Here is a 27,539-nt window from a genome sequence, read left to right as displayed (position 1 = left end):
AGTGATTGTCTTAACATATTTAAAAGTGGAAATCTTTTCCAAGATCAAGGCTCTAACAAGTTACAACCACCACATAGGAAATGGCATCCTTTGTTTGAACAGACATAAATTATTCTTGTGCGTGTTAGTTCCTTGTATGATAAATATTGTTAGTTATGGGCCTATAGCACTATAAACAAGCCATTGGTATAAAACCATATAGAAACAAAGGACTACTTATGAAATGAGGTCACTGCTTCACCTTCCCTAAAGCTTTTCCTTATGTAACTTTTTTTTTCTTATAATGGAATCTGGAAGCTCTGGTATTTATGTTCTGAAAGCACAGAGCCGTAATGGGGTTGAAGAACACCACCAACATAATAAGCACAGATAAAAAAGATACCAAAAAATTAAAAGCTAAAACAATGGCTAATCTCATCAATTTCAAACCATGGTCAAATGAGTTGCTGTCTTTTCTCACCACCACTCTCCGAAACCACTCTGCTCCAAACTCTTTTGCCTTGTCAAACACCTATCCAAAGCTTTTCAGGTCTTTAAGTGAAATAATGGCTACACATTTGAAATTCTGGTTCGTGAGAAAAATCTCAATTTTAGCTAGGAATTTCCTATTTCCATTTAGAAAGAATCCAATGAGTGATGAACCTTGACAATTGGTTCTTCAACAGCTTAATTACAAGTTATGGTGAAGTTTGGTTGTTCAAATAGTCTGACCATTGGTGTTTCACCATTTGTTTTTACACTCAACAAGGGATCCAACCAATATGCCAAAAGGTGTGTCCGCTGAAATGCTCTGCATTTTCCAAAATGAAGACATTGTTGGAGCATCTCTCATACAAAGAACATTATAAATTTTTCAAGCTCAGAAGTAGATGTTCTTGAAAGAACATCTTGGGGTATGCTTTCATGAGATTTCTTCATACAAAGCACATCTCTCATCCATTGCCCTAAAAGCTAAAGAATCACTAGATGATTTTAAAAATGAAGATGGTGAAATTGATGAACTTTCCATCAGAACCAGAAGCTTAAACAAGATGTAAAACAAAAGGGAAATCACTACACCAGAAATGCATTCATATAACACAATCAAGATAGTGCTTCTGGAAGAAAGCGTTATTGGAAAAAAAGAAAACACTAGTCTTTTAGATAGCGCTGCTTTAGAAAGGCATTATCCAAGTTTAAGCATTACATATGCTTTCTTTGGAAAGTGCTATGCTTGAATTATTGTCATTTAAAAGAAAGTTACACAAATAGGCACAACGCTTGATTAAAAAGCACTATCTAGTTTATTTATTAACATAATGCATCCATAGGAAAGCACTATCTGATTTCTCCTTCAAATAGTGCTTTATATGGAAAGTGCTATCTAAAATGAAGAGTTATGGAAACACATGTTAAACAATATCCCAACAAATCATGACCTAAGGCTAAGACATCAAGCAATTACAAGTCCTACCAAAATGGGATGCTACAAGATGCAGAAGACACCAAGAATTAAATAATGTCAAGGTGGACACAGCCCGATCTGAAGTTACCAACCACTTCCACCATAAAGCATCCTTCATTCCACAAATTAGCAAACTTAGAAAAAACATCACTTAGTTTAGGCCTCACACGAGCACAAAGACACGAATGGCGCAAAACCTAAAAGATATGTCGTCTAATGAGTGTATGACCAATCACAACACATTATATGCTCGTCAATCACCAAATAAAGCACAATGAAGAATGGAAAACAGATTGTGAATACCGAACATAAATGCAAGGGCATTACAAAATAGAAAAAACAAAATAGGTTATTACTCCTGAGGATAGGAGACATTAGGCTTGTCTTACCTTACTCATAACACCATGTCAGGCAAAAGCTCTACATTTATGACACTAATTTACAGTGTATTTAGCATCACTAGTACAACCACTTCTAAACCTAAAATACAAATTCACAATTTTATCTGTTATTGCTAAATTTTCTGATAATTTTCTAAACTTTGTCCACTAAAAGCTCCAAAAATATGTATGAAAACTGCAATGCACATATAAGACTCGTATTGCTCAACATTCTTATATTATTTTACATGATTGTAACAAAGAAGGAAAACGATGCAAACATTATAAATCCAATGAATTTCTACAGAAATTAATTCCTACATTGGCAAAACTTGGAAATGTTTACATCAACTCTCAGTTTCAAGATTTACCTGTCTACTTTTCAAAAGACTTGAAACAATTCATCCACTCTAGAAGTTTAATTCTATCATTGTTCATCATTTATTCATCATACAACCACAAAAGGAAACAGAGCCTCTATTATTTCCTATCCTTGCCTCCTAATGCACAGCATTCTTAAGGTGCATTCCAATCAAATAAATAAATTGATACCAAATGCTAATGTCAAAACTTAGTGTTCACATCAATTCCTAATTGCCAAATGCAAAGCTTACCAATCTATCTTTCCATAAAAGACTTGAGACTATCCATCCACCGCAGAAGCTCAATTCTATCCTTGTTCATCATATATTCATGCAAGAAAACTGCAAGCTCATTATTCACTCCCCTCACATCCAAGTACTCGTAAAACTTCTCCTGAACTTTAGCCTTCAAATCCCTGAAATCGAAAACCAAAACACACAAGAATCAATAGCAAACCAACTTCAAGTAACCAAATAACTTCAAAATATCTAGGTCTTTCACACAAGTTCTCATTAATTCAAAGTCACATTACTGACAGGTTTTAAAATATGGTTCACAACCGCAACTATGGCTGCAACATGAACGTTTATGTGCCTCCACCAAGGTTTTAAACTACAGTTTGCAACCGCAATTTTGGCTACAAAGTCAAGGATTTTTGGCTCTCACCAACCGCATCACAACCACAATTTTGTAACCGCCGCATTTGTCTACAATTTCCCACAATATTACTACGGATCACAACAAAACCACAACTGCAACCACAATTTAAAATGTTATGGTTCTAAGCTAATAACTAAGGAAATTAACAAAGATGAATAAGAGTAATTTGGATTCTGCCTGCCTCATTTCATTGATGTTGATTGTTATTTATACTGAATTACGGGGATAAAGCCCATTACAGAGCAAGGGCCAGCTGTAATCATCAACAATTGCCACTAACAGATTTGTCAGCTAAATATTCTAACAGAATCGCTAATGCTATAACAGAATGGCAAAATGCAGCAGCAAGAGGGACAGCAATCTGGTGTAGTGCTAGCAGATGATTCTGTGCCTTGTCACTATCTGGCTGGGAGAAATTACACGAAGTCACTGAGGTATTTGGACCTCGTGGAGTATATCTTGGGTCTATTGGGCTCGAGATTGTTCACATCACCTCCATCCGGGAGAAAGACCTTGTCCTCAAGGTCGTAGGAAGTCCAGAGTTGTTCCCAGTCTTCCCAGGTGGTATCCTCGGGTGCAGCGCCTTCCCATCGGACCAACACCAGCTTCGTTGGAGGGGAGGTAGAAAAATCCCATTTCCAATCCACTATGGACATTGGTTGGATGACGGGGTCATTTCCCACGGTAAGCAACGGTAGTGATCCCAGAAGAGTTTTTTTTTTTTTATCAGCAAAGATAAATATATATTGATCTAAGTACCAGAGGTACAAAGTGTACAGATTAATAAAGCAGACAATTGGTTTCAAAACAGACTTAATGTAGTCTTGGTAGAAACCAAAAGCTGGATACAAAAATGAATATATTTTCTACTGCTGTTATATTGTGCTATCCTCAACTAATACATAAACCCTGATCTAAGATTACTCGACCAGTGGTTGTAGTTTATCCCAAAATCATTTTCCCAACTTCTTAACCATGTCCGGAAGAGTTGGTGTGGGGCCACAGTGATGTTATAGTTTTGAGACGTGAAAAACGGGATGAATCTTTGAAGATTCAGGTAACTTCAGTCAATAAGCTACGGAACCAATTCGTTCCGATGCGAAAAGGCCCAAAGAAATGTTTGGAGAGCTTGTTGTAGGTGGGCGCTACTGAAGTTTGACGATGGGGACGGAGGAAAACATAAACCCATTCGTTGACCCAGAACTGAACATTGCGCCAATGAGCGTCCGCTGCCTGCTTAATGGATGCCTAGGCCTTGTGTAAGCGGCGGCGTAAGGTAGCATGAAGTTTGGTGCGGGTAGTTAAGATGTCATCGACGACGGCAACTCGAGAAGTGCCCTGGAGATACTGTGGTATGGACGGTGGTGGCTTCCCGTAGGTAGCTTCAAAAGGTGAAATGCCGGTTCCTGAATGTATAGAGGTGTTGTAGGACCACTCTGTGAGGGCAAGGTGCTTGAACCATTGAGAAGGGCGGTCATGGACAAAGGAACGGAGGTATTGCTCTAGGACGCAGTTGAGCACCTCCGCTTGGCCGTCTATTTGGGGATGATAAGTCGTGCTCATTCGGAGCTGTGTGCCGCATAGGCGAAAGAGTTCCCGCCAGAAAGCGCTAATAAAAAAGTGGGTCACGATCCGAGATGAGATTGCGAGAGAATCCATGCAACTTGCAGATTGTCTAGAAACAGGGATGCGACTTTGAAGGCAGTGTACTGTGAGGGTAAGGCACCGAAATGGACGCCCTTGGTGCATCTGTCAACAACCACCAAAATAACCGTGTAATTTTGTGAGGATGGAAGACCCGTGATAAAGTCCAAAGATAAATCCTCTCATATTGCAGAAGGGACAGGGAGAGGTTGGAGCAAACCAGCGGGGCGCTTGGTCTCATATTTCATTTGTTGGCAAGTGTGGCATTGTGATATCAACTTACGAACGTCGGAACGCATTCCTGGCCAAATGAAATTTTCTTGAAGATGATGGATGGTTTTAGAAACCCCCATATGACCACCTAGGGGGGTGGCATGAAATTCTTAGAGTAAAACCTTGGAAAAAGGAAAATTGGGAGGGAGCCAGATTTAGCCACCAGAAAAGAGAAGGTCCCTGTGAATGGTGAACTCGGGTTGAGAGGAGGGGTCATTGTGGATCCTCTGAAATAGTTCTTTATATTCAACATTGTCATGCAGGGATTGTTGAAGTTTGTCCAGAAAATCGAAGTTTGGGACCGACAAAGACAACAATTGATCTGCAGAGGGTGAAGGGATGCGTGAAAGAGCATCAACAACAATGTTGGCAGGGCCGGATTTGTATTGAATGGAGTAATCATACCCAGGAAGTTTATATAGGTACTGTTTGCTCTGGGATTTGAATAACCTGAGCCATGAGATCTTTCAAGCTACGATGATCAGTAAGAATGATGAAGTGGTGGCCGAGGAGATAGTGCTGCCATTTGCGGACCGCGGCTGTAATTGCGATAAGTTCCCTAACATAAGCGGAGGCTCGTTGGAGTCTGGGACAAAACAATTTACTGAAAAAGGCTATGGGGTGTGAACGTTGGATGAGGACAGCGCCCATGGCCTGAGTTGAAGAGTCTGATTCCACGACAAAGGGGACAATGAAGTCCGGAGTGGCTAAAACAGAGGTCGTGGTCATGAGTTGCTTCAACAAGTTGAAAACCTGTTGGGCATTTGGATTCCAACAGAATTGGTCCTCACATAGCAAAGCCGTCAGCGGGCCAGCGACCTAAGCATAGCCTCTGATAAATTTGCGGTAAAATCCTGTTAGCCCGAGGAATCCGTGCAATGTCGTGGACGATGTTGGTAAAGGCCAGTTGAGCATGATTTGAATTTTATCAGGGTCAAGTGCAACCCCTTGAGCCGATACAATATGTCCGAGATAGTGAATGCGTTCTTGTGAGAAAAGACATTTTGAGCGGCTGAGGAAAAACTTGCTCTATGATAATGTCGCGAATATGGTCTTGAGGTGATCAAGGTGTAAGACAAGGGAAGTGCTATAGACGAGAATGTCGTCAAAGAAGACGGCAGCGAATTTCCATAGAAATGGCTGAAAGAGGCCATTCATGGTGGCCTGAAAGGTTGACGGAGCGTTGCAGAGGCCAAAGGGCATCACCTTGAACTCATAGTGACCCTCGTGAGTCCTGAAAGCTGTCTTATGCACATCCGCAAGAGCTACCCGAATTTGGTGGAACCCTTGTCATAAATCGAGCTTAGAGAACCACGATGCCTGGCCAATTCATCAAGGAGTTCATCAATGGTGGGCATGGAGAAGCGATCCTTTACAGTGATGTCGTTGAGTGCTCTGTAGTCTACAAAGCACCGCCAGCAACCGTCCTTCTTTTTCATGAGGAGAATCGGCGAAGAGAATGGACTCTGGCTCGGTTGTATCAAACTGGCCTCAAGCATAGAAGTGACTTGCTTTTCGAGCTCAGACTTTTGATAATAAGGGTAGCGGTAGGGTTTGATGTTTACTGGGTTTGTGTTTGGGAGAAGGTGTATGTGATGAGTGATGTTTCGAGGTGGTGGTAGGGTGGTGGGTTCGTGAAAGAGATGGTCAAACAAAGAGAGGAGAGTGTGTAGTTCTGGTGAGGAAGAAGAGGCATCAGGTACTTGGGTTGGTACTAGTTGGGTTGGGGGTGTGAGTGGGATTAGGTGGAAGAGGACAACAATGCTCTGGGTTTGCGCATAACAGCGCAGTTGTTGGGCCGACGCTGGTGTAATTAGCAAAGGGACATCAGCATTAAGGGTAACACGTTGGCCCAAATATGAGAAGGTCATTGTTAAATGCGAATAATCAGCAGTGACTGGTCCAAGGGCTTTTAACCATTGAATCCCTAGGACAATATCGGCACCAGTGATAGGGAGGTTGAAGAGATCCGCTGGAAAGAGGTGACCCTGAACGGCGAGAGAAAATGAAGGGCAAACGGAATCACATTCAAGGACGTTTCCATTTCCAACCATAACCCGTAATGGGTTGGTGGGTGAGTGCTTGAGGTTCAGAAATCTAGCAACCCTAGTTTGAATAAAGTTATGGGTGTTGCCGCTGTCCACCAAAATGACAACCCTGTGATGGTTCACGGCACCGTAAATCCGAAAAGTTTCTGGCGCCAAGAGCCCTGCTAAAGCATTCATGCTAACATGAGGAAGTAATTGGTCAGGCAAATCGTCAGGAAGAGAAGAAAGAGTTGGGGTATCGCCTTCGTCATCGACAATAAGGAGATGAAGGGATGGCTTGCAACGGTGGCCCGTAACCCACTTGTCATCGTAGTGGTATAGCACAAGCCCTTATCGCGGCGAACAGCCATTTCTTTCGATGAGAGACGTTTAAAAGGGAGCTTGGTCGAAGGTAAGGGATAGGGGTTTGTGGGTAATGTGACTGTTTGGGGCGGAAGGGAGAAAGGACGAGGGCCACAACGGCGATCGTGGAGCTTGTCCTCCTGGAGTCTAGCCAAGGCTATTGCCTGAGGGAGAGATAAGGGTTGAAGGGCTTGGACCTCGTGTCGTAGTTCCGAAAGTAAGCCTAAGATGAAGCAACTGAGAAGGAACGGAGGAGCTAGACCGACGGTGCGGTTTGCTAGGCGTTCAAACTCCGTCAAGTACTCCTTGACAGTGCCACGTTGTTGAAGCTTGAAGAGGGCGCCGTGAGGGTCATCATAAAAAGAAAGCGCGAAATGGGATTCAAGTGCCTGGAGCAAGGCAGGCCAAGTGGTGAGGAAGCCGTTATGGTACATCCATTGGTACCAAGTGAGAGCGGCACCTTCCATGTAAAAGCCGGCAACGATAAGTTTCTCTTGATCTAGAATGTTCTGATAATCAAAAAACCGAGTTATTTTGAATATCCATCCCATAGGATCACTACCGTCAAAACAAGGGACTTCTAGTTTCATATGTGGCCGTGAGCTACTGGGTGGGGTTGGAGATGAGGGTATCGGGGTAAGGGCAACAAGAGGTTCTAGTAGGGAATCCATCTTGGCGTTCATGTCGTGTTGGGCTTGGGAGAGGGCAGTTTGGTTCTGCGAGAGTGAGTGGTGGCTCTGTGTGAGTTTGGCTACGGCCTCGTCGAGCCGTTCAATGGTGGCTTGCCATGTGTTATGTTCCGACATGACGGTGGTAGCAGGTCGGACCAGTTGTTATGGTTCTAAGCTAATAACTAAGGAAATTAACAAAGATGAATAAGAGTAATTTGGATTCTGCCTGCCTCATTTCATTTCATTGATGTTGATTGTTATTTATACTGAATTACAGGGATAAAGGCCGTTACAGAGCAAGGGCCAGCTGTAATCATCAACAATTGCCACTAACAGACTTGTCGGCTAAATATTCTAACAGAATCGCTAATGCTATAACAGAATGGCAAAATGCTGCAGCAAGGAGGGACAGGAATCTGGTGTAGTGCTAGCGGATGATTCTGTTCCTTGTCACTATCTGGCTGGGAGAAATTACACGAAGTCGCTGAGGTATTTGGGCCTCGTGGAGTATCTCTTGGGTCTATTGGGCTTGAGATTGCTAACATAAAACCTTGGCTTCCACGACCACATTGCATCGTCAATCATGGCCTCATTTGTCCATAATATCAAGAATCACAACAAAATCATGACCGCAATTTAAAACCTTTTAACCGACATAGGACACAACACACTAAACACAAAACATTTGGCCAGTGAAGCAATGAACATAATCAAAACAGTTAATGCCATTTTCCAAACCTGAAATCAGGTCCAACGTAAGGCCTAGCCGCCATCCGGCCACGCCTTAACATGTAAACTTTCTCAACATTCAAACAATCCGGCCACGCCGAGCACACAAACTCTAACTCACTGTCACCATCCCCTTTTGCTATGTCCACAATTAAACTAAGGTGAAGACGCATATTTACCCCAGAACTATCATCTCCACACGCAGGAACATGCTCACACCAATCAAACATGGTAGCCTCAATTTTAACATCCTCAAATTCCCCAAATTTTCCCTTAATTGTGACCACTTGCTCCCCACGTCGCTCTTCAACCGTAAACGAATTGAATTGAGTCTCAGGCTGCAAAAATTACCAAATAAAAATTAAAACTTTTTTTTTTTTGGGTATTCTAAAAATTAAAACTTTTGCTCTAATGAAAACATGGGTTCATATAAACGGTTAGATATTATAGAATGAAATAAGATTAGTGTTAACCTGGTGTGGAGGAGCGTATTCTTCTTGATACTCGATTTCGTTTCGGAGAATTCGTATGATGTTGGAATCAAAGGGCGATTTGGTCGCGGGTTCTGGTTCTGCTGCGTAGGTTCTGGCTCCGACACGCGACGTGGCAAAGCATGCGCTTGACACTCTCGGGGTTCGAATGAGCGATGTAGAAGCTCTTTGGAGCGTTCGAATGAGAGAAGAAGCCATTGTGAAGGCTGAAGAGTGGCGCCTCTATCGTTGCTCCCCAGCCAGTATCATCACATTCTATGTTCTGTTCTACTATTCAGAAGAGTGGGCCTCAGACCTTCCACATTTGCTATTCTCACTACCTATCGAGTGGATACAATTTTATGAAATTCCAGAAATATCCTCTCGACGGAAATATGATTACATTATACAATAAAACCGTATTTTCGTTATACTTTTTGAAATGCGAAAAAAATTACTATGAAATCATATTTCCATTATTGTAACATAAGGGTATAAAACTATATTCCATTTTATTGAATATGCACTGAATCGTGTTTTAGTTACATTTATTTTTACACCCCTATATTGCAATAACGGAAAGATGATTATGTGTATCTATCTATAATCTATTACTCTATAAGATAGACAAAGGCAATACAGGTATTGTAACTGTACATTGGTCTCCACTTTAACTTTCCACTTTTGCCCTTAATATGTACTTAATAATCTATATTTTTTTGTAACTACTTTGGTCTTCATTCTGCACTTTGTATAAAATCAATAGCATATTATAAAGAGTCAAATTTGATTAGTGACCGTTTCCACTACTTTAGCCTTCGACTATAACCACAACACCATCATTCTTCCAATTGGACAACACAGAGAGTCAAGCACGAGCAAAATTCATGTGTTCAATCTCTTTTTATCTCACTCTCCTACAACCATTTTATTGCAACAAGTTCTGTTTTGTTAAGGTTCATATTCAAACAAGTGGTAAATTTGACAGTTTTCAAATAATAGTAGTTCATTTAAGAAGTCAAGAGAGTAGTGGAATAGTTTGAAATACAAAAGTTAAAAAAAATATTTAGTAGTTTAGCGTTTTAAAATTTTAAAAAGAGAGAGAGGGAGAGGATTTTTCATATAGTAAGTTAGGGTGTATTTGATTTGCATTTTCATTTTCTGTTTTTATTTTCTAAAAACTGTTTTCATTCTCAAAAGATTAGAATTTTCAAAACATGTTTGATTTAACTTCTTGTTTTCTTTTTTCAAGAAATAAAACACTGAAAATGCATTTTCAAAAGGAATTGTATTTTTAGATTTGCTTAAAATTACATTCATTGCCCGTGCGTTTTCATTTTATCCAAAATGAGCTTCCTGTTTCAACTGAAAACACTCAAAACGAGATTTTATTATTTCTAATTTTTGGTTCGTTTGGAAAAATATTTTCATTGAAAATGAAAACAGAAATCCAACCAAACACATTTTCATCATCAATTTCTATTTCCAGTGAAAATAAAAACAGAAAACAACTAAACCAAACACCTTAAAATTTTAAAATAAAAAATGAAATTTTTTAAACAATAGTAGTTCAAAAATTTAAAATAAAAAATGTCAGTTTTTAAATAAATAGAGGGTTTTTTAAAAAAAAAAGCCAAAAACAGATTAGTGGAGTAGTTTGAAATTTTTTTTTATAAAAAAGACAATTTTAAAATAGTGGTTTATTTAATTATTCATCATTAAAAATTTGAATAAACAACTTAATCCAATCAAATAATTAACAAATATCACCTGATTATTTTAAAAGTAAACATCAACTAATATAACATAAAATAGATATTAGAAAAATATCATTGTGCATAAATTTCCATGAAAAAAATCAACAAAACCTCTTTTATGTTTTGAATGATTTAAGAATATAGGATTAAATACTTAAACAAACATCACTCATGTTCAATTTATCTCTATCCTTAACATTTATCATGAGTAAGTTAGTCATAAATCTATTTATCTATCATCTATATCAATAGATAAAGAGGATATAATTTTTTCTTACCATTTTGGTCTCCATTTTTACCAACCCCATTTTATCCTTTGTTAATTACATACTCTCTCACTTAAAGTAATAATATTTTTGGATTTAAAAACCTATCAATTTGCTAATTAAGCTCCCAAAGTTTTTTGCTATCTTTTAAAAAAAACTTTTGTACCTTTCTAGATTATATATTATGTCTTAATTTGACGTGTCATCCATATGAGAAATTATATATTTTTTAATTTATAATATGACCTATATATTAATCTTAATTTATTTTTATTAAAAATACATGGCTATCACAATCACAACCATACACATATATAATAATTACAATAATACTTTAGTACAATAAAAATGCAAATACCTAAAAATTTACCGAATGCATTTTCTATTATATAAAATTAATTTGTACAATATATCAATGTTTATCTTCTGCATATACATATTATATAAAAATTTATTGAACATATGTTGTATATAACTACAAATTATCAAACTAAAATTAATATATACATTAATATAAATCAAATTTAGCACATTAAAAATGTAATAGGACAACAAAAATGTAGACACATAACCGTGGTAACGTTTGTATTTCCGCTAGTAGATAGAGGGAGACTATGATTAAACTTAAGATAAAATTGTGTTTTAAATAATTTATAAAAAAATTAAATTTATTTATGTGTGTATATATATATATATATATATATATATATATATATATATATATATATATATATATATATATATATATATATATATTAAATTTTAGACAATTTGAATATTCATAAATGTATAAAATAATTATATAAATTTATTTGTTTTAAATAATATATTAGATATTAAATTATAAGATTAATTTCGTGGTTAAGATAAAAGCTTTAATATAATAATTGCATTAATAGAATTAATATATATATATATATATATATATATATATACACACACATTTTTTTCTTTATTTACTAATATAACAAATTGCACAATTTATTAAAATTTAAGAATAATTATTTGTAAGAGACAGAAAGGAACAATTTACAATTGATTAAAATTTAAAATTTAACGCGTCGGAGTCAATAGCAATCAGAACACCACTCTAAATTTTAACAAAATAAGTCGTGCCTTTTCTTTACGGGTCAAAATAAATCAAGTCTATATACAATTTTCTATAAATATAATTGACATATAGCCAATCAATAGTAGTAATTATGACAAACAAGAATAATAACAAATAAAGTTATTTTAAACAGGTTAAGAGACATACATTATTTTTATATCATCAATTAATAAAAAATCACCACCAAGCACACATGTGGTCTAAAATAAATTTAATAAAAAATCATTTTAAAAATATTTTTAAGGTAATTGTTAAAAAATTATATATAATAATTTATGATTAGATTATTGATATAATATCTGTATTATTTATTTTATTTTAAGTGAATACAATATTCGTTTTTATATACATAATTAATTTAGTTAATAATATTAATTTTCTCATTACTTAATATAAAAAGAGAGAATAATGATTAAAGAGATATTTTCTCTAATTCACATAAGAGTATTTTAGTAAAAATAATTAATATAAGAAATAATTTATTTATTTTTTATTATCATATTATAAGCGTAAAGTATATAATAATTTTACTAATAATTAATTTTCATTAAAAATATGACTGATGATGTTTGATATGAGAAATTTCTTTTTAATTATGTATTTTAGAAAGAAAATCCTATTAAAAATGATAAGAGAAATCTTTCACTAGAAATTAATCATGAATAAAACATGAATGTTTAACCTATTTTAATGGTTATAAAAAGGGATATCTATACTTCTCAAATGATGGAAGTAGTATACACATCTCTAAATGAGAAAATGGATTATATACAGATTGAATAAAAAGCAAATACTACTTAAAATCTTTACTCGTGATGATTACTTTCCCGAAACAATAAATAATGCATAATGGGCACCACCAAGAGAAAAAAAAAAAATGAATAAAAGCTAAGGCAGGGAGCAAAGCACACTGCAAGATTCTCTTCTTCTCCGTGTTCCGAAAGCGAAGGGGAAAAAAACACATAGCATCAATCATATAATGAGAAGAAGAAGAAGAAGCAAGAACAATTAGGTATTTAGGATCACCAAAGCAAAATCAGAGAAAATTTCAAGGGCCACTCTCTTTTCCTTCTTCCCATTTTGCCCTTGAATTTTCTCTAGATTTTCCTCATTTCCCTCCGAACATATCATATCACACACCCATATAGCCCAAAAGCCACAACCTGCGAAATCAAAAAAGAAAAAGAAAAAGAAAACAACAACAACAACAACAATATCGTATTCCATTCCATAATGTTGTGTAAACTGGTTCCGGTGCCGCGCAAGAAAAAACCCGGTTTGAACCCGGTTTACCTTAACGTCTACGACCTAACCCCAATTAACGGTTACGCTTATTGGCTTGGCCTCGGAGTTTACCATTCTGGTGTTCAAGGTAACCAACCCCGTTAGTTTTTTTTTTTTTTTTGGTATTTTTTTTATCTTCAATTTCCTTTGCTATTGAATGAATTGAACAAAATTTCGGTGATTGGGCATAACCAATTTGAATTCAGATCCTTGGAATTGGTTAGTTTTTATAAAGTTTAAATATTTTTAATGAAATTTAAAATGGGCCGTGTAATGTTAATTAAAAAAATAGTAGTAATATGATGACGCCATTAACGATTTTTTACCTAACTCTAATGGAATAAAATGAAATTATCTATGTTTTTTTAAATCAATTGAATGCTATATAGTTTGTTGGGTTACTTGAATTTTAATTTAATTTCAATTTTGATGTAATTATTGAAATTCTGATTGAGCTAGATTTTGAGTTGGGGAAAATACTGAAACCACACTGATGTAGATTTTGTTGTTGTTTGATATGATGTGTGTTTCATTATGTTTATTCTAATGTACTATTAGTCTAATACTATGGTGCGGTGTATTTGTTGTTGTGATGGTTTTGGTGATTGGGAACTGGTTTAGTAACTTTGATTCTTTGTTTTTTGTAGTTCATGGGGTTGAATATGGATTTGGAGCACACGAACGCGACACGACTGGGATTTTTGAAGTGGAGCCTAGACACTGCCCTGGATTCACCTTCAGGAAATCAATTTTCATTGGATCAACGGATATGGGGCCGAAGGATGTTCGCGCGTTCATGGAGAGGCTGGCTGAAGAGTATTCTGGGAACACCTACCACCTTATCCAGAAAAATTGCAACCACTTCTGCGAAGATGTTTGTGTCAGATTAACGGGAAAGTCTATTCCTCGATGGGTGAATCGGCTTGCTAGACTCGGTAAAGGATATAGGAAAGTGTGTTGTGATTAGCTGTTTTCTTGATCATGTTTGTATGAGTTGATTTTTCATTCAGTTGTTTATGAGATTTGCAAGAAGCTATGACAATTGTGGTAATGGATACTTCATCATGAATTTTTTCCTATCTGAAAAAGATGATGTTTTGAAGGATCCATGTGATACCTCACCTCTAGATTCTAGAGTGACACAAACCCTCTTCATCCTCGTTCAAAATTTAAGTAATATAAGCTCTGGACTAGAGAATTTGCTTGCTTCTTTTCGCATATCAACCATGACCAAGCAATATGTAGTTATGTGGCCATGACTGTTAAAATTTGAGTGTTATAAATAAAGGATTGAATACTTGTTTGTTCAGTTGGATATAAATATGAAAATCATATATTGAATAAGAATTCTTCACCACATGCATTAGGTGACAGTTTTGCCAGTAGGTTTAATGCTTAATGCCTACAACATTTAAATCTCTGGCTGTTTTACTACACTGCAGCTGTTCCCATTTAACATGTACTTGTTATGTCATAAATGGCACATGCAAATTTCTCATGTTCCTGCGCTGCATCTTGTGATAAAGAAAAAAGAAAACAACTACCAAGCATTTCATGATTTCTAATGGTAAGTTTTGTTTCTCAATATGAAGGTTTTCTCTGCAACTGTGTTCTTCCACCTAGCCTAAATGAAACAAAGGTTCGCCAAGTTACAATAGACAGGGTTCAAGAAGGAGGAGAAAAGAAGAAAATGAGAAGCCAGTCGAGCAGGTACGAGGCTTCACCCAATCCTACATTGTCCAGTAGCCAAAGACATTGCCTTCCTCCATCTTCTGTAATTAATGCTTCTCCGTCCTCAACCTTAACCGTAAAGTAAAGCTTTGACAGGAGTCGAAGTCCAAACTCCGAAATATATATAGGCTGTTAGAATCATGTAACCAACCAAAGAGGGGTAGAGAAGCAACTTTTTCATCTGCCCTGTCTTTCTGTTCTGTTGTATGTATACCTTTAGTTGTGAGGCAATGGCAAAAAAAAAAAATGAAATGGTTGCATTGTCTCTTCTTTTTAAGCGGTTGCTTTCTTCGGTGAACAGAAAGGGTCTTCATTTCTAGATTTTTAGTCTGAATTGAGATTTATCTATGTTACCGCTGATGTAGAGCATATATAGTAATGTGTTCAATGTGTAAGGATAGTGTTACATTTGCTGAAGCTCAAAATAATGCAAGACAGGAAATAAAAGAGAGATGGTGTGTATGAGGGCAATAAAGAGTAGTTAGCTGAACCTAATCAGGGTTCTCTTTTCAACAGTGATATGCAAATGCAAAGTACGAAATGTTAAAAGAAACAGAAAATTTGGGGATGCTGTGTTTCAGAGACCAAATTAGCTTGAAATTGAGTTAACTTTGCTTTCTGGACACTCAAATCCAAATTAGTCCTTGGACCTTCTATTATTATGCAAGGGTTTATTATTATCTTTTCACGCAGTGGAGTTGGCATGGATTTGTTGCTTGATGGTTGCTGCTGCCAATGTATTATTAAATGCAAAGCAATATTATAGGTAGAGAAAGATGCAGCTAATAGAGTTAGCTGCCACCTCAATTAGGTAGAATTTGAGAGCTGTAATTTTATAAGCATCCGTGAGGAGGATGTGTATATGTAATCTCCTTAAGTTGGTATCAGTGTGTTTATTCTTTTTTATGTTAATTAGTTGAGTAATCACAGATGAGTTGGCATGACATAAATGGCTTACCAATTGGGGCACTTTATGCCTACCCGATCATATATCATGAGTTTGGATCTTCTCACATTATATGATCATATTAGAGAAAAAAAAGAGATAATCTGTATCAGATAAGGACTTGCCATGGTTAGTTGTAGGACCCACTAATTATATTATAATGACAAAGTTATATTTCATTAGATGAGGTTGGTTATATATAAATTACTCATAGATCACACAACGGCATTCAATTCAGCTAAAGACTAAAGTTTCAGAGATATTATTTATCATGAGGTTCCCTAATTATATTTGATAAAAAAAAAATCTTTTTTCAATATAATATTTTGTTACTTGACAACATAATAAGATCCAAATCCATATATTATCACGATCAGTCCTCCCTCTAACCAGTAATCCTCTCATTTGGATGTTGTCTCCTCTCTCCAACTATAAAGTACTTTGCTTATTTTTTTTATTGGTGGAGATAAGATGAAGTTTAATGAATCTAAAAGGAACATAGTGAAATAGAACATAATGGAATGCAAACCTTTATTCCATTGTTCAGATACGTTATGATCACAAATTTAGAAAACAGATCGTAACTATGATTTTGGCCATAACGTTAAAGTTTTTGAAGTGTGATTGCATTGACTATATTTGTCAACCATCTTCCATGATATACAAAAGTGCAACGAAATCGTAACTGCAATTGTAATTTAAAATCTTGATTACGATATAATAGAACAAAATTCATGTTCAATCTCATTCCCCCAAATTGGAGGGAAATAAAATAATAGAGAAATAATTCGACCATAAGGAGAAAAAATCATCTCAACTCTTCCAATAACAAAAATTGAAAATCCACAGGTAGTCTCACTATTGAAGCAGATAACATTAGCATGTGTCTCCCTCCATCCACACACTCTTTCCTTTGCTCCGTTGTATTTTGGCCTGTGGCAGTAGTGTAAAGGATAAGGCACCACATTATTATTTGCTTTCCCATGCTTGCTTTGGACATGCATGATGCTAAACTTCGCGTGAAAGCATAACAACCAACAAGCCTTTTTTCTTTCTTTTTTGATTTTGAAATCATGTCCTCACATGTCGCACCTTCCGCGTTCTTTTCTTATTCATTACTTTGTAACTGTTTTGGAGTAAGAATCCAACAATGGAGAACTATTACATTATCAATATATAACGAGTGGGACTATTGTTGAATTTAATTTTTTTATTAAATTAGATCGAGATGATTGTAAACTATTGAGAAGATTTTTTTTCCAAATTAGTCTCAAAACATCAACTAGAGTTTTCACGTTTTCTAAATCATTTGCAATTCTTTTTTATAACGTTATGTTTGTTTCATATCAAATTATTATTATGGTTAGATAAAGAGGTTCAAGTTCATAGACTGATCCGTGGGACTGAGGTCCATGTGGGTCACGGATTACATTTTTTTAAGAAATCATGATTATGTTGTCCCGCATAATCTGTGGACGGTGCGAGTTTGGATCACGGGATCCGTAGGTAAGTCCACAAATCTGCAACCACCCGTCAAGTCCAACCCAAACTCAATTAATCCTAAAAGTTTAATTTAAAATTTCTTTGTATTTATGTTGAAAATTTATTTGATTGTGTTAAAAATTTTATAATGGATTATTTGTTAGATTTATTAAGACTTTTTAAAAATATATATAATTGAGTGTAATTGATAATTTTTTTTTTAAAAAAATATTTATTTTAAAATTGTAGTTTTTTTTTAAATTAAGCTCGTAAGGTCCACGAGACACGAGACACGGATGGACCAATATATTAAGTGCGAGTAAGAGTTATACTTAATGTTGTTTGGTCAAATAGAGAAATATTTTCCTTTTCACTTATACTTAAATTTATTATGGTTTGGCATGCATAAAAACTAATGATCTGGAACTTAAAATCGAGTTAAAAAAATCAAATCATGATTTTGTGAAACACCTTTGTAAATAAAACTTAATTTATCAAATATTATATAGGCTGATTCAAGTGAAAATTGAGTTTGAATGCTTCAAACAAAATTTTGAATTTCAGTCGTGAAGAAAAAAGGAAGTTGAAAAAAAAAGGATTCAATATATAAAGGTGACAATTTTTTTTAAAAAAAATTACTTTATCGATAAAATGAATAAATTCTTCATATTTTACACAATATATAAAGGCTTCAGTAACATGCATTATTATTAGTAATAATAATAACTCAATTCCATTGCAAACGATATACCAAACAAAAAAATAATTTATTATAATTTAAGGTTTAAGTCTAATTTAATCTTATGAGTTAACAAATGAGGAGGAGATTTCCAAATAATTTAAGAAGTTCTAGAATAACAATTAGTACCAAAAACTTAGCTCATGAGATAAAAAATTACTCTCTACTTATATTATTTTAGTCATATCATTATATCACTCACACACAAAAAAAAAAAAAAATCACTGTATCATTATCATGAGATCTCCAACAGTTTACATTCACAATGTATAAGATAAACTTCATGATACGGTACATGTACTAAGATGTATAGTTCTTATCGCTCAAGACACAGAAAGTAAAGGGTCCAATGTTCAAGTACCAAAAAAAAGGGTCCTATGTTTCGGTAGCTAGGGTGTACAATTTCTTAGCAAAAAGAGTGTTTTATTTTTAATGTTCAGGTTGATGCTGAGTGGTACTTGTCGACCACGCATGTGTTACTTATCCCATTTGCCGACAATCAAATCAAATAATAAAAATAGATTTTTTTTTCTAGTTTACATTGTCGTTTTAAAATATAATGTCAATAATTTTTTATAAAAAAAGGTATGGTAGTACTTTTTTCAGAAATTATTGGAAGTTATTGACTCATTTGCTTTGTGCATCCCCAGTTGAGTATGTAAGTGTAAAGCAACCGAAATAGCCCATTGTTTTGGAACACGAAATGGTTCTATGAAGGTTTTGCAATTCTGCTGCTAATCAAAAGAGACACCTTTCAACTTAATATCATTATTACTGGTGGAGAGAGGCATCCTGTGCCTCTTTACCTATTTTAATTAAAAATAAAAAAGAAAAAGAAAAGAAATTAGAATTAAGAAAACCTAATAACATAGTAGGTAATTATTAGAAGAGAAGTAATAAAAATTTTAAAATTGATAAAAGGTAAAATAGTGTAATGAAATGTGTATACTAAATAAAAGTATTTTCTTTATTATTAGTATAGATTATATTAGAAATGTCAACAACTTTGTAGATTTAGATTTAGAAGCTTTCAACTCTAACTATTACTATAGCGGATATCTATCATGGTTAGGTGCCTAGAAGAGCCGAATAAATGTATGACACTCTTGGTTAGGCTCTCAACTATCATGGTCAAGTACCTAGAAGAGACAAACAAATATTCGACAATCTTGATTAGACACTCAGTCGTCATTAGTACACGACATACTGAACAAGGTAGGGAGGCACCATTTGCCCTAAAATAGGCAACATGACAGAGGTCTATGGATAATCAAGGTTTAAGCAACCTAAGCCTTGATTAGAGGTAAATTACCTAGATGGTAATTTATCCACAAAGGTTCACGGTTCAAGGCCCATAAACGTTTGTATAAATAAAGGTTAACCCCCAAATCTTTAGTCATTCTTTTTATCCTTAAGACAAATTGTTCACGGTTGAAATCTTAATTGAGTGTTGAAGTATCTTTTGTAGAACTCTCCCTTTCAACTTGTGCGTTAAAATGAAGATGTGAGCGAGTAGATTAGAGATAGGGGATTCCTTAAATTTGGAAAGAGGCTCCTGACAAAAATTAACAAGATCAATTATATAATACCTTACCTCAAAGGTGAAGTACCTCTAGGTGTGGAGTGATCTATGCTATGACATTGTTCATGTAAATTTTTTCATTCATAAGAATTAAACTTGATATTAATTATAGGTTTATAACAATTCCCATATATAGTCAACCGATTGAACTAAATCTCATAATAAATTATTCGTGTAGATACTCTTAAGTTTAAGTAAGTGTTTAGAAAAATAATAATTAATTTATATGAAAAAAACATAATTGATGAAGTGATTGTGGTGTATTTATAGGAGAATAAACACCACGTGTTTGGTGATTAATTTACCATTGTTACTCTACCGTGTCTCCTATAAAAAATGGTTGAAATTGCTAATCACATTAGATATTCTTTATACAATGTCCACACTTGTGTTAAGAATCCAAATAAGTTTTTATGATTTTTTTTCTCAATTATATGATTTTTTTAATGAGATCTTCGTAATTTTTTAGATAAAAAAAAATAATTATTCAGCTTACTATATTACGGATCATAACTAAGATTCTTTATTTATTCACACTATTAAGATCTTGATTATGTTGAAGGATACTAATTAAAGTATATTCATTAAATTCATATAATATCAATTTAGTAATCTAACATATTCATTTAATTGCATTAATATTACTTAAATATAACTCATTAAGTATAAATAGATAATATAACTGTTATTAAAATATGAATTCATATTAGATAAAAAAAAAATATAAATTGCAAACACAGATAATTCAATAAAGTGGTCAGCTCTATAACCAGAATTATTTGAATGAGACTTATCCAGAACAAAAATCGTGCGAGTGCAAGGTATACTTTAGAAACAAACAAGGAGAGAGACTATAAATTTCCTCTATTTAAGTATAGTTTTATTTTTCTTTTTCAAATAATAAAGCACTCAGTTAAAATATTTGAAATTTGTATTGAATGTATAAATTAATTATTTTATAAAGAAGTTGTAAATTTTTTAAGAGTTTAATAGTCATGTATTAAAATGATTGTATTATAAAATAATTTTATATTATCATTTAATCTTAAATCATTATTAACATGATTTTTTAAAATAATTATCATAAAATTCAATAAATTTATCATGATTATTGAACATGTTGTAAAAATTTTTACATTTTGGTTGCGTAGCTATCTTTCATCTTTTAAAATAAAAATCATTCCTACAAAATTAAAAAAAAAATCTAAACATCATTTTTTTTCAGTAATAGCACATTGAATCATCAACCAATATTTATCAACCAACCTTTTACCAGATGCCAAGCTAAATCATTTGTCTATGAATTTGCTGCGTGTAAACAAACGAAAAGTTACATCAATAAATATTTAAATATATCTTAATTTTATGCTTAACCACTGATTATGTGTTTTTTTATATATAAATATGACTAATATTCAGCTTTTTATCTGATTTAATGGCGTTTCGTCAAGCCAACTCTTTTTAACATAATATTTAAAAATTTCTCCCCCGCTGCTAGTGAAATGATAATGTAGATGTTACATGTCTCCTTTGATTCAATCTTTTTCTTCAATAATATAGATGTTTCGTATTGCTAAGGGGTACGAAGCCTATGAAAAATTACATCATATAATATATAATTTTTTGCTCTAAAATTGCATTACATAATTAGATAGTGATTTTGTAAAGACAACTTTCAACCTTTTTTTTATTTTGTTGGGAATTGAACGATATGACATGTTAAAGTAGTCCACGATACAGCTCCCTCGAAATTACATTCATTGATAATAAAAAAAATAACATGGCGAACAATAGAAAATTCTAATTCACTGTTTTTTATTCTACAATCATCCTTAATTTAATTAAATTTAGGGTAAGTTATCTTTCCAGTCTTTGAAAGTGTTAAGTATTGTGTTAAAACTAAAAAAATTCAAAACAAGTCTATAAAATTATCATCCATCCATCTTATTAGTCTAGTTAAATATAATGTGTGATTTAAATGATAATATTAACATAGTTTAGAGACTAAAACAAACAAATTAAAAAAACTAATAATTTTAGAATAAATTATATTCGCAATCTAATTCATGTGTTTTTCTCAAATAGTATTCACACTCCTTTTTTTTTTTATATTAATTTTATTCTCAATTTTTTAACGTCGTTAACTAACGTCAATTAAAACATGTGAGTAAATGAAATTATCATAACATCTTTATTACACTAGCACCTCTTTCGTTTTTTCAAATTACACCCGGTACTACTCCCTTCTTTTACATTATTTTTACCCTACTTTTGTTAACGTCGTTAAATAAGGTTAATTGAAATATCTGAGTAGACGAAATTGCACTAATATCTTTATTACATACTCAATAACAAAATAACAATCTAATTGGACCTTTCTTAAGACAATAATAGTTTTTTCTTTAATATTTGATTTTTACTTCATTGTTACTAGTACTTGAAGAAGATGAAGCTTTGATTGAGACATTATATCAAACACCTAACCATCAAAAATAAATATTTGAAAGAAATGAGTTAAAAACATAAATGCAGGAGCAAAACACTAAAATTTGAAGTAAAAAAACATATTCAATCAATAGACATTACCGGGAACACGTCCAATAAAAACACAGCAACTAAACGACCCAGCACACACAAAAAATTGCACTAAAAAAAGAAGGATGTTAACACATACGTATTAACAAGGTGGGTTCCCTTCCAACAAAAGACGAGTTTACGCCCAATTAGAGAAAAAAGAAAAAAAAAGAAAAAGTGTTAAAATCTCTTCATGTTAAGAATGATGTCATGTCTTGTATGAAGTTAAAAAGAATAAGAAGTGAGTATTTTAGATATAAATTTTTATTAAAAGTCACGTGACATCATGTGTCTACTTTTTTATTAAATTATTAAATAATATTTAATATGAGTTAAATAATTAAATGTTTTTTTTTGTAGGGTGCAAAAAAAAAAAAGAGGTATGAGATGCAATTTGAAAAAAAAAAAAAGACAATGGTGTGCATGTGAGTATAATTTACTCATAATTTTAAAAATTTATTATGAATTTCCTAATTTTTAGAATTCAAAATTTCAAATTAATAACCCTTAAATCTTTCAGAAACCGAAAAGTAATTTAATCTTTAATTTATCAGGGCATGTAATAAAAGGAATTATTTAATACAGTTTTCTCATTGACTTAGTAAAAAAATTCATCGTCAACCAAAGTCGTTTGCCAAGATGCAATTTCATTACTTTTCTTTTTGTTTTTTCTTTTGTACCATATATATATATATATATATATATATATATATATATATATATTCTTTTTTCTGTTCTTTGATGTTTGTTAAAAAAAAGGAAAATAAATCAATTGAATACATGTGATTAATATTTTAAAGTTTATATTGAATCATTCGAATATTATTTAAATTTAATCATTGACCGCAATAATTTTTAATCAGACTTTATTTATTTTTGACTAAATCCTGAATTAATCAAATTTCAAATTAATTAAAGTTTTTTTTTATGAATAAGAAGATTAGAAGAAAAAAAACTAAAAACAAAATCCATAATTGAGAAATAAAATCATGTGGCCCACTGCCAGTAAGGTACAAACAACCGACCCTATAGACAACGCAGATATCAACTGCACATTGCCTCTTGGGCCACTTCCTTTCCTTCGGCTGTTTCCTACCAAGCACTGTCTTTTTGTTCCCCTCTCTTCCACAGGGTCTTCAAAATTATCATGTTGAATTTTTTTTTTCACCCAGCTAAACCTTTTTTTTGGAAGTTACATTACATAATTTATATCATTTCTTTTTCAAAGAGTTAATACAATTTTATAGCCTGTTTGATATTTGAAATAAGGAATCACTTTTGAGATGTGAAAGTTATAACTATTAGCTTCTTAAAATCAGATATAAAATATGAAACCAAACACATTAGTAATCTTTAAGAAACACCTTGAGTAACTTTTTTTTTTCTTTAGCAAGAAGTTTCTCCCATCAAATGTAGAGCCTAATCTTCTATGAAAATACGAAATGCAAAGGGTCAATGAACTCATCCTAACTAGATTTTCTCCATTCAATTGAACCTCCAATCTCTTGCTTGAGGGACAAGAACCCTAATCACTCATGCCAACCTAAATTGATCAACCTTGTGTTATATTGATTCTTAATATACACAAATTGATTTGCAAAACTGTTAACTTACCAATTATTTGGACAAAATTATTTTTACGATCCTTTAACTTTATTTAGTCTTCTACTTTTTTATCCTTTTTTTAATTTAGACCGAAATACAACTAAAAAAAAATTAGAAAACCATGCACTAATAATTTTACCATAAATCTATTCCACTTGTCGAAAGTTATAAATAATTTTATTTAAAAAAACTAATCTAAATTATGGTAAACTTTTAAACACTAAAATAATACTATAAAATACTACTATTACATTTAGATACTAAACTATTCATATACTGATAAAAAAAACACTAAACTATTTATATTAACTCTTAGGAAAAAGTACAATATTTTTTCTGTGCCGTGAACTAAATATTAACCATTGGATTGAATTGAAAATAATTGATACTTGCTTGGAACGGGTCAACCAAATTGGCCGTTAGTACCGGCCACTTTAGGCAACAAGCTGCTGAGCTGCCAAATGCAAATGCACCAAAGAAAAAAGGAAAGAAAATGTCCTAACTCACATGCCGACATTTGGTCGAACATTTGGCGTGCACAACACGAGTAAAAAGTTCCAATCACACACGCCCTGACAATAACAACAACAGTGCCAATAACAACTTTCTTATAGCAAATTTCCTTTCAGCAATTCCACCAACAGCAAACTGAACATTATAAAAAAAAAATTACATTGCAAATTCCACAAGCCCCTTTCTCTACCGCTACTACAAATTTTCCCCTCAAAGAAGTTAAAACAAATCTGTTAGATCTATATTAATTATACAAATCCATTGACAGATTCTCATTCGCTTTCTTTATATTCACCAAACAAATGTGTTAGTGTACAAAGAAAAACCTATATCCTAAATTCCAACTTCTAACTATTACTTAGTTGTAATTAATCAAACTTAAAACACATTCAAATTTGAAGTGTGAAATCTCCATCTAACAGTTTAATTCCGATCTTCATTCAAAAAGTTCCGGAGTCATTGATTTGTTTCTCTTACATTCTAGCATCACAAGAACATTTTTGGGTGTCTAAGCTAGATATCCTCTTCTCCACAATCATAAATCCATTCAAGGGACTAACGTTGTTAATAAGGAGTTTCAATTGACTTCTCTTAACAGATGTGTTATTCCATGTACATCGTGATCTTTTGACTTCTCTCGACAAACAGGCTTCCATACATGCAAATATTCAAGCATTACAAGAACTTGAATTCAATTGGTTTTGGGTAAATTAAACTATCTTTTGCCCTAATTAAAGACTAAACTCTTAGAGTATTAAGAACATATACTTTTCTATACACATGGAAATCTAAATTCATTCTTTCTCCCCCTAAACTTTTACTCTAAAGGAAAACAAATAAACAAAAAATTTAACCACCCAAATTAGTGTTCACCTTCTCCAAGCATAAACCACCAAAGAAAACCCAAGAGGAACCACCAACTCATTCTCCTCCACACTGGACCATTCCATAACCGAAGAACTTCCCCCAAAAGATCCACCAGAAGTAGAAGACACCGACAAAGACGAAGAAGACCAACTCTTGCCATTCCTCCACTCCCCACCACTCCCCATACTCCACTGTTGCTCCTCCTCTTTCCCACCACCACTACCTCGTACCTCGTCCTCCTCGAACTTAAACATGAAAACCGCGTGACCCTCGATACCATTATTATTACTATTGTTGTTGTTACTACTACGATGATTAACAATATCCTTATCCTTCTCAAAAAGCCAATCGTGCACGTCCCACGAGATCTGCACGTGCACCCCGTCGATCTCCACACGCTCGCTCCCTCTGAACTTCCACTTCAGCCTCGCCACTTCAAGAACCTTCTCTCCATCCACACTGAACAACAACCTCGAACTATTCTCGTTCTCGTACCCGTATCCGCCACAGTTGTAAACGTCGCAATCTATTTCGATTTCCCTAACCTTACCTCCGAGTTTCGCTTTGGTTTGGTACACCCGGCTGCGGTGTGGCGCCACGTGGACGTTGTCCCGCTTCAGGACGAGTAATTGGTTTGTTTTGCTGGGCTTCTTGGCCTTACTACTCCTGGGGGATAAGTCCCCAATGAGTAGGCTGAGGCCATGTTCTACCTCGATGGCGAGGTAGAATCTAGAGCGAGGTTCGAGTCCAGACTCGAACCTCGCGTTGGAGAGGTTCCAGAGGAAGACCGTATTGTGAGAAAGCTTCTTGGACCCGTTTTTCTTCCATGGCTTGAGGAGGAGGTGGAAGGAGGAACGGTTGTGGAGGTTCACGTGGAGGGAGCGGCCTAGCAGGGAGCGCGACCATGTCAGTGAAACGGTGCCGTATTCGGTGTGGTAGATGTAGGTGGTGAGGTTTGTGGGATCGTGGTTGGTACGTTGTGAAGCTCTGAAGCATGAAGAGAAGGGGGAAGAGAGGAAGAACATTTGACTGCAAGTGTGGTTTTGGTTTTGCTATTATTAAGGTTTTTACGTTGTTTTTTTATTTTGGGTTTGGTGTGAGGTTTTTGAAGATTTGGGGTTTGAACTTCGAATTGTGAGGTTGTAGTATGAATGAGAATTTTAAAGTGGAGGGTTGGAGACTTGGAGATGCTTTTGTAAGGGGACGTTGGGGGAAGGGGGTTATGTGAGAGAAGAATCTTAGCAATATATTCTACGTACCAGTCTCTGATTGTATATGACTATATATTGATTTTTATTTTTATTTTAGAAAAAAAAATTGTTTGTGTTTCTTTTTATAATTTTATAGGATTTATTAAATTATTATTTTTTTACTAAAATAAATTGATTTCTTAATTTGTTTGCCGTATTAGTTAACAGATTTAATGTTATTGAATAGATTAACTAACTTTCGTAATTCTTGTAAATTAGTTAAAAACTAATGTACAATTTAATATTTTCTTTTCATATATTTTTTTATTAGTTAAAATTTATTTAAAAAATATATAATTAATTAAAGAATGAGATTCCCACAAGTTTGTGATTTTAAATATAAGTTTGATTGCCTTGAAGACAGAAAAAAAAAATGTGTAAGAAATGTGAAAAGATGAAAGTGATAAAAAGTTGCTTTAGTGTGAATGTGGAAGTTTAAGCAAATTTTCTTAAATTTAAGCAAAATCAAACACAAGTGAATCAACGCAAGACTAAACATAAGCTTCAATTAATAGTAAAAAAAAAAAATATATTAGACGAAATATAATAGAAATTGTGTTGATGTGGGAAAATGACAAAACAACAGGACTTGTGAAGTTTGACTCTGACCCTTGCATGTATTGAAAGAGTTGTAAAGAAGGTTTAATGAAGGGGAAAAGTGATTTGGAGTTGGAAGAGGAGGGATGGGTGGACCACAAATTAAGAAGATAGAAAAAGAATCCTACCATTTATTGGATATTGGCAAATACATCACTGATATTGACTAGGGAAATCAAAATATCAATTTACAGGCACCTTCCCAAGATCC

General features: G+C 33.9%; 3 protein-coding genes across 7 annotated transcripts; 1 reads left to right on the top strand and 2 right to left on the bottom strand.

Annotated features, from left to right (window-relative positions):
- Window positions 1-405: 405 nt before the first annotated feature.
- LOC100786969 (uncharacterized protein At2g39795, mitochondrial) lies at window positions 406-9,316 on the bottom strand. 5 transcript variants are annotated; one of them, XM_006601114.4, is made up of 4 exons: window positions 9,028-9,316; window positions 8,564-8,892; window positions 2,439-2,602; window positions 406-790 (listed from the first exon to the last, which is right to left on the bottom strand). In XM_006601114.4, the coding sequence occupies exons 1-3, from the start codon at window positions 9,241-9,243 to the stop codon at window positions 2,443-2,445; spliced, it is 705 nt and encodes a 234-aa protein (XP_006601177.1). In that variant the 5' UTR covers window positions 9,244-9,316; the 3' UTR covers window positions 406-790; window positions 2,439-2,442. The 5 variants fall into 5 exon arrangements, with proteins under 5 accessions (XP_006601177.1, XP_040867375.1, XP_006601178.1 ...); XM_041011441.1 differs by having other exon boundaries at window positions 406-549; XM_006601115.3 differs by lacking the exon at window positions 406-790 and adding an exon at window positions 1,076-1,641.
- Window positions 9,317-12,929: 3,613 nt separating this feature from the next.
- Window positions 12,930-16,057, top strand: LOC100786432 (deSI-like protein At4g17486). Its single transcript, XM_003550156.3, has 3 exons — window positions 12,930-13,530; window positions 14,090-14,377; window positions 15,035-16,057. Exons 1-3 carry the CDS (start codon window positions 13,392-13,394, stop codon window positions 15,256-15,258), a joined length of 651 nt encoding a protein of 216 aa, XP_003550204.1. The 5' UTR covers window positions 12,930-13,391; the 3' UTR covers window positions 15,259-16,057.
- A 9,138-nt stretch (window positions 16,058-25,195) lies between these two features.
- Window positions 25,196-26,738, bottom strand: LOC100819926 (uncharacterized). Its single transcript, XM_003549260.5, has one exon. The coding sequence runs from the start codon at window positions 26,504-26,506 to the stop codon at window positions 25,484-25,486; it is 1,023 nt and encodes a 340-aa protein (XP_003549308.1). The 5' UTR covers window positions 26,507-26,738; the 3' UTR covers window positions 25,196-25,483.
- Between the last annotated feature and the right edge of the window lie 801 nt (window positions 26,739-27,539).

This window comes from Glycine max, chromosome 17 (genome assembly GCF_000004515.6).
Source record: "Glycine max cultivar Williams 82 chromosome 17, Glycine_max_v4.0, whole genome shotgun sequence".
Lineage (NCBI taxonomy): Eukaryota > Viridiplantae > Streptophyta > Magnoliopsida > Fabales > Fabaceae > Glycine > Glycine max.
Note: the sequence above shows the minus strand (reverse complement) of the source record. Positions and strands in the feature narration are given on the sequence as shown.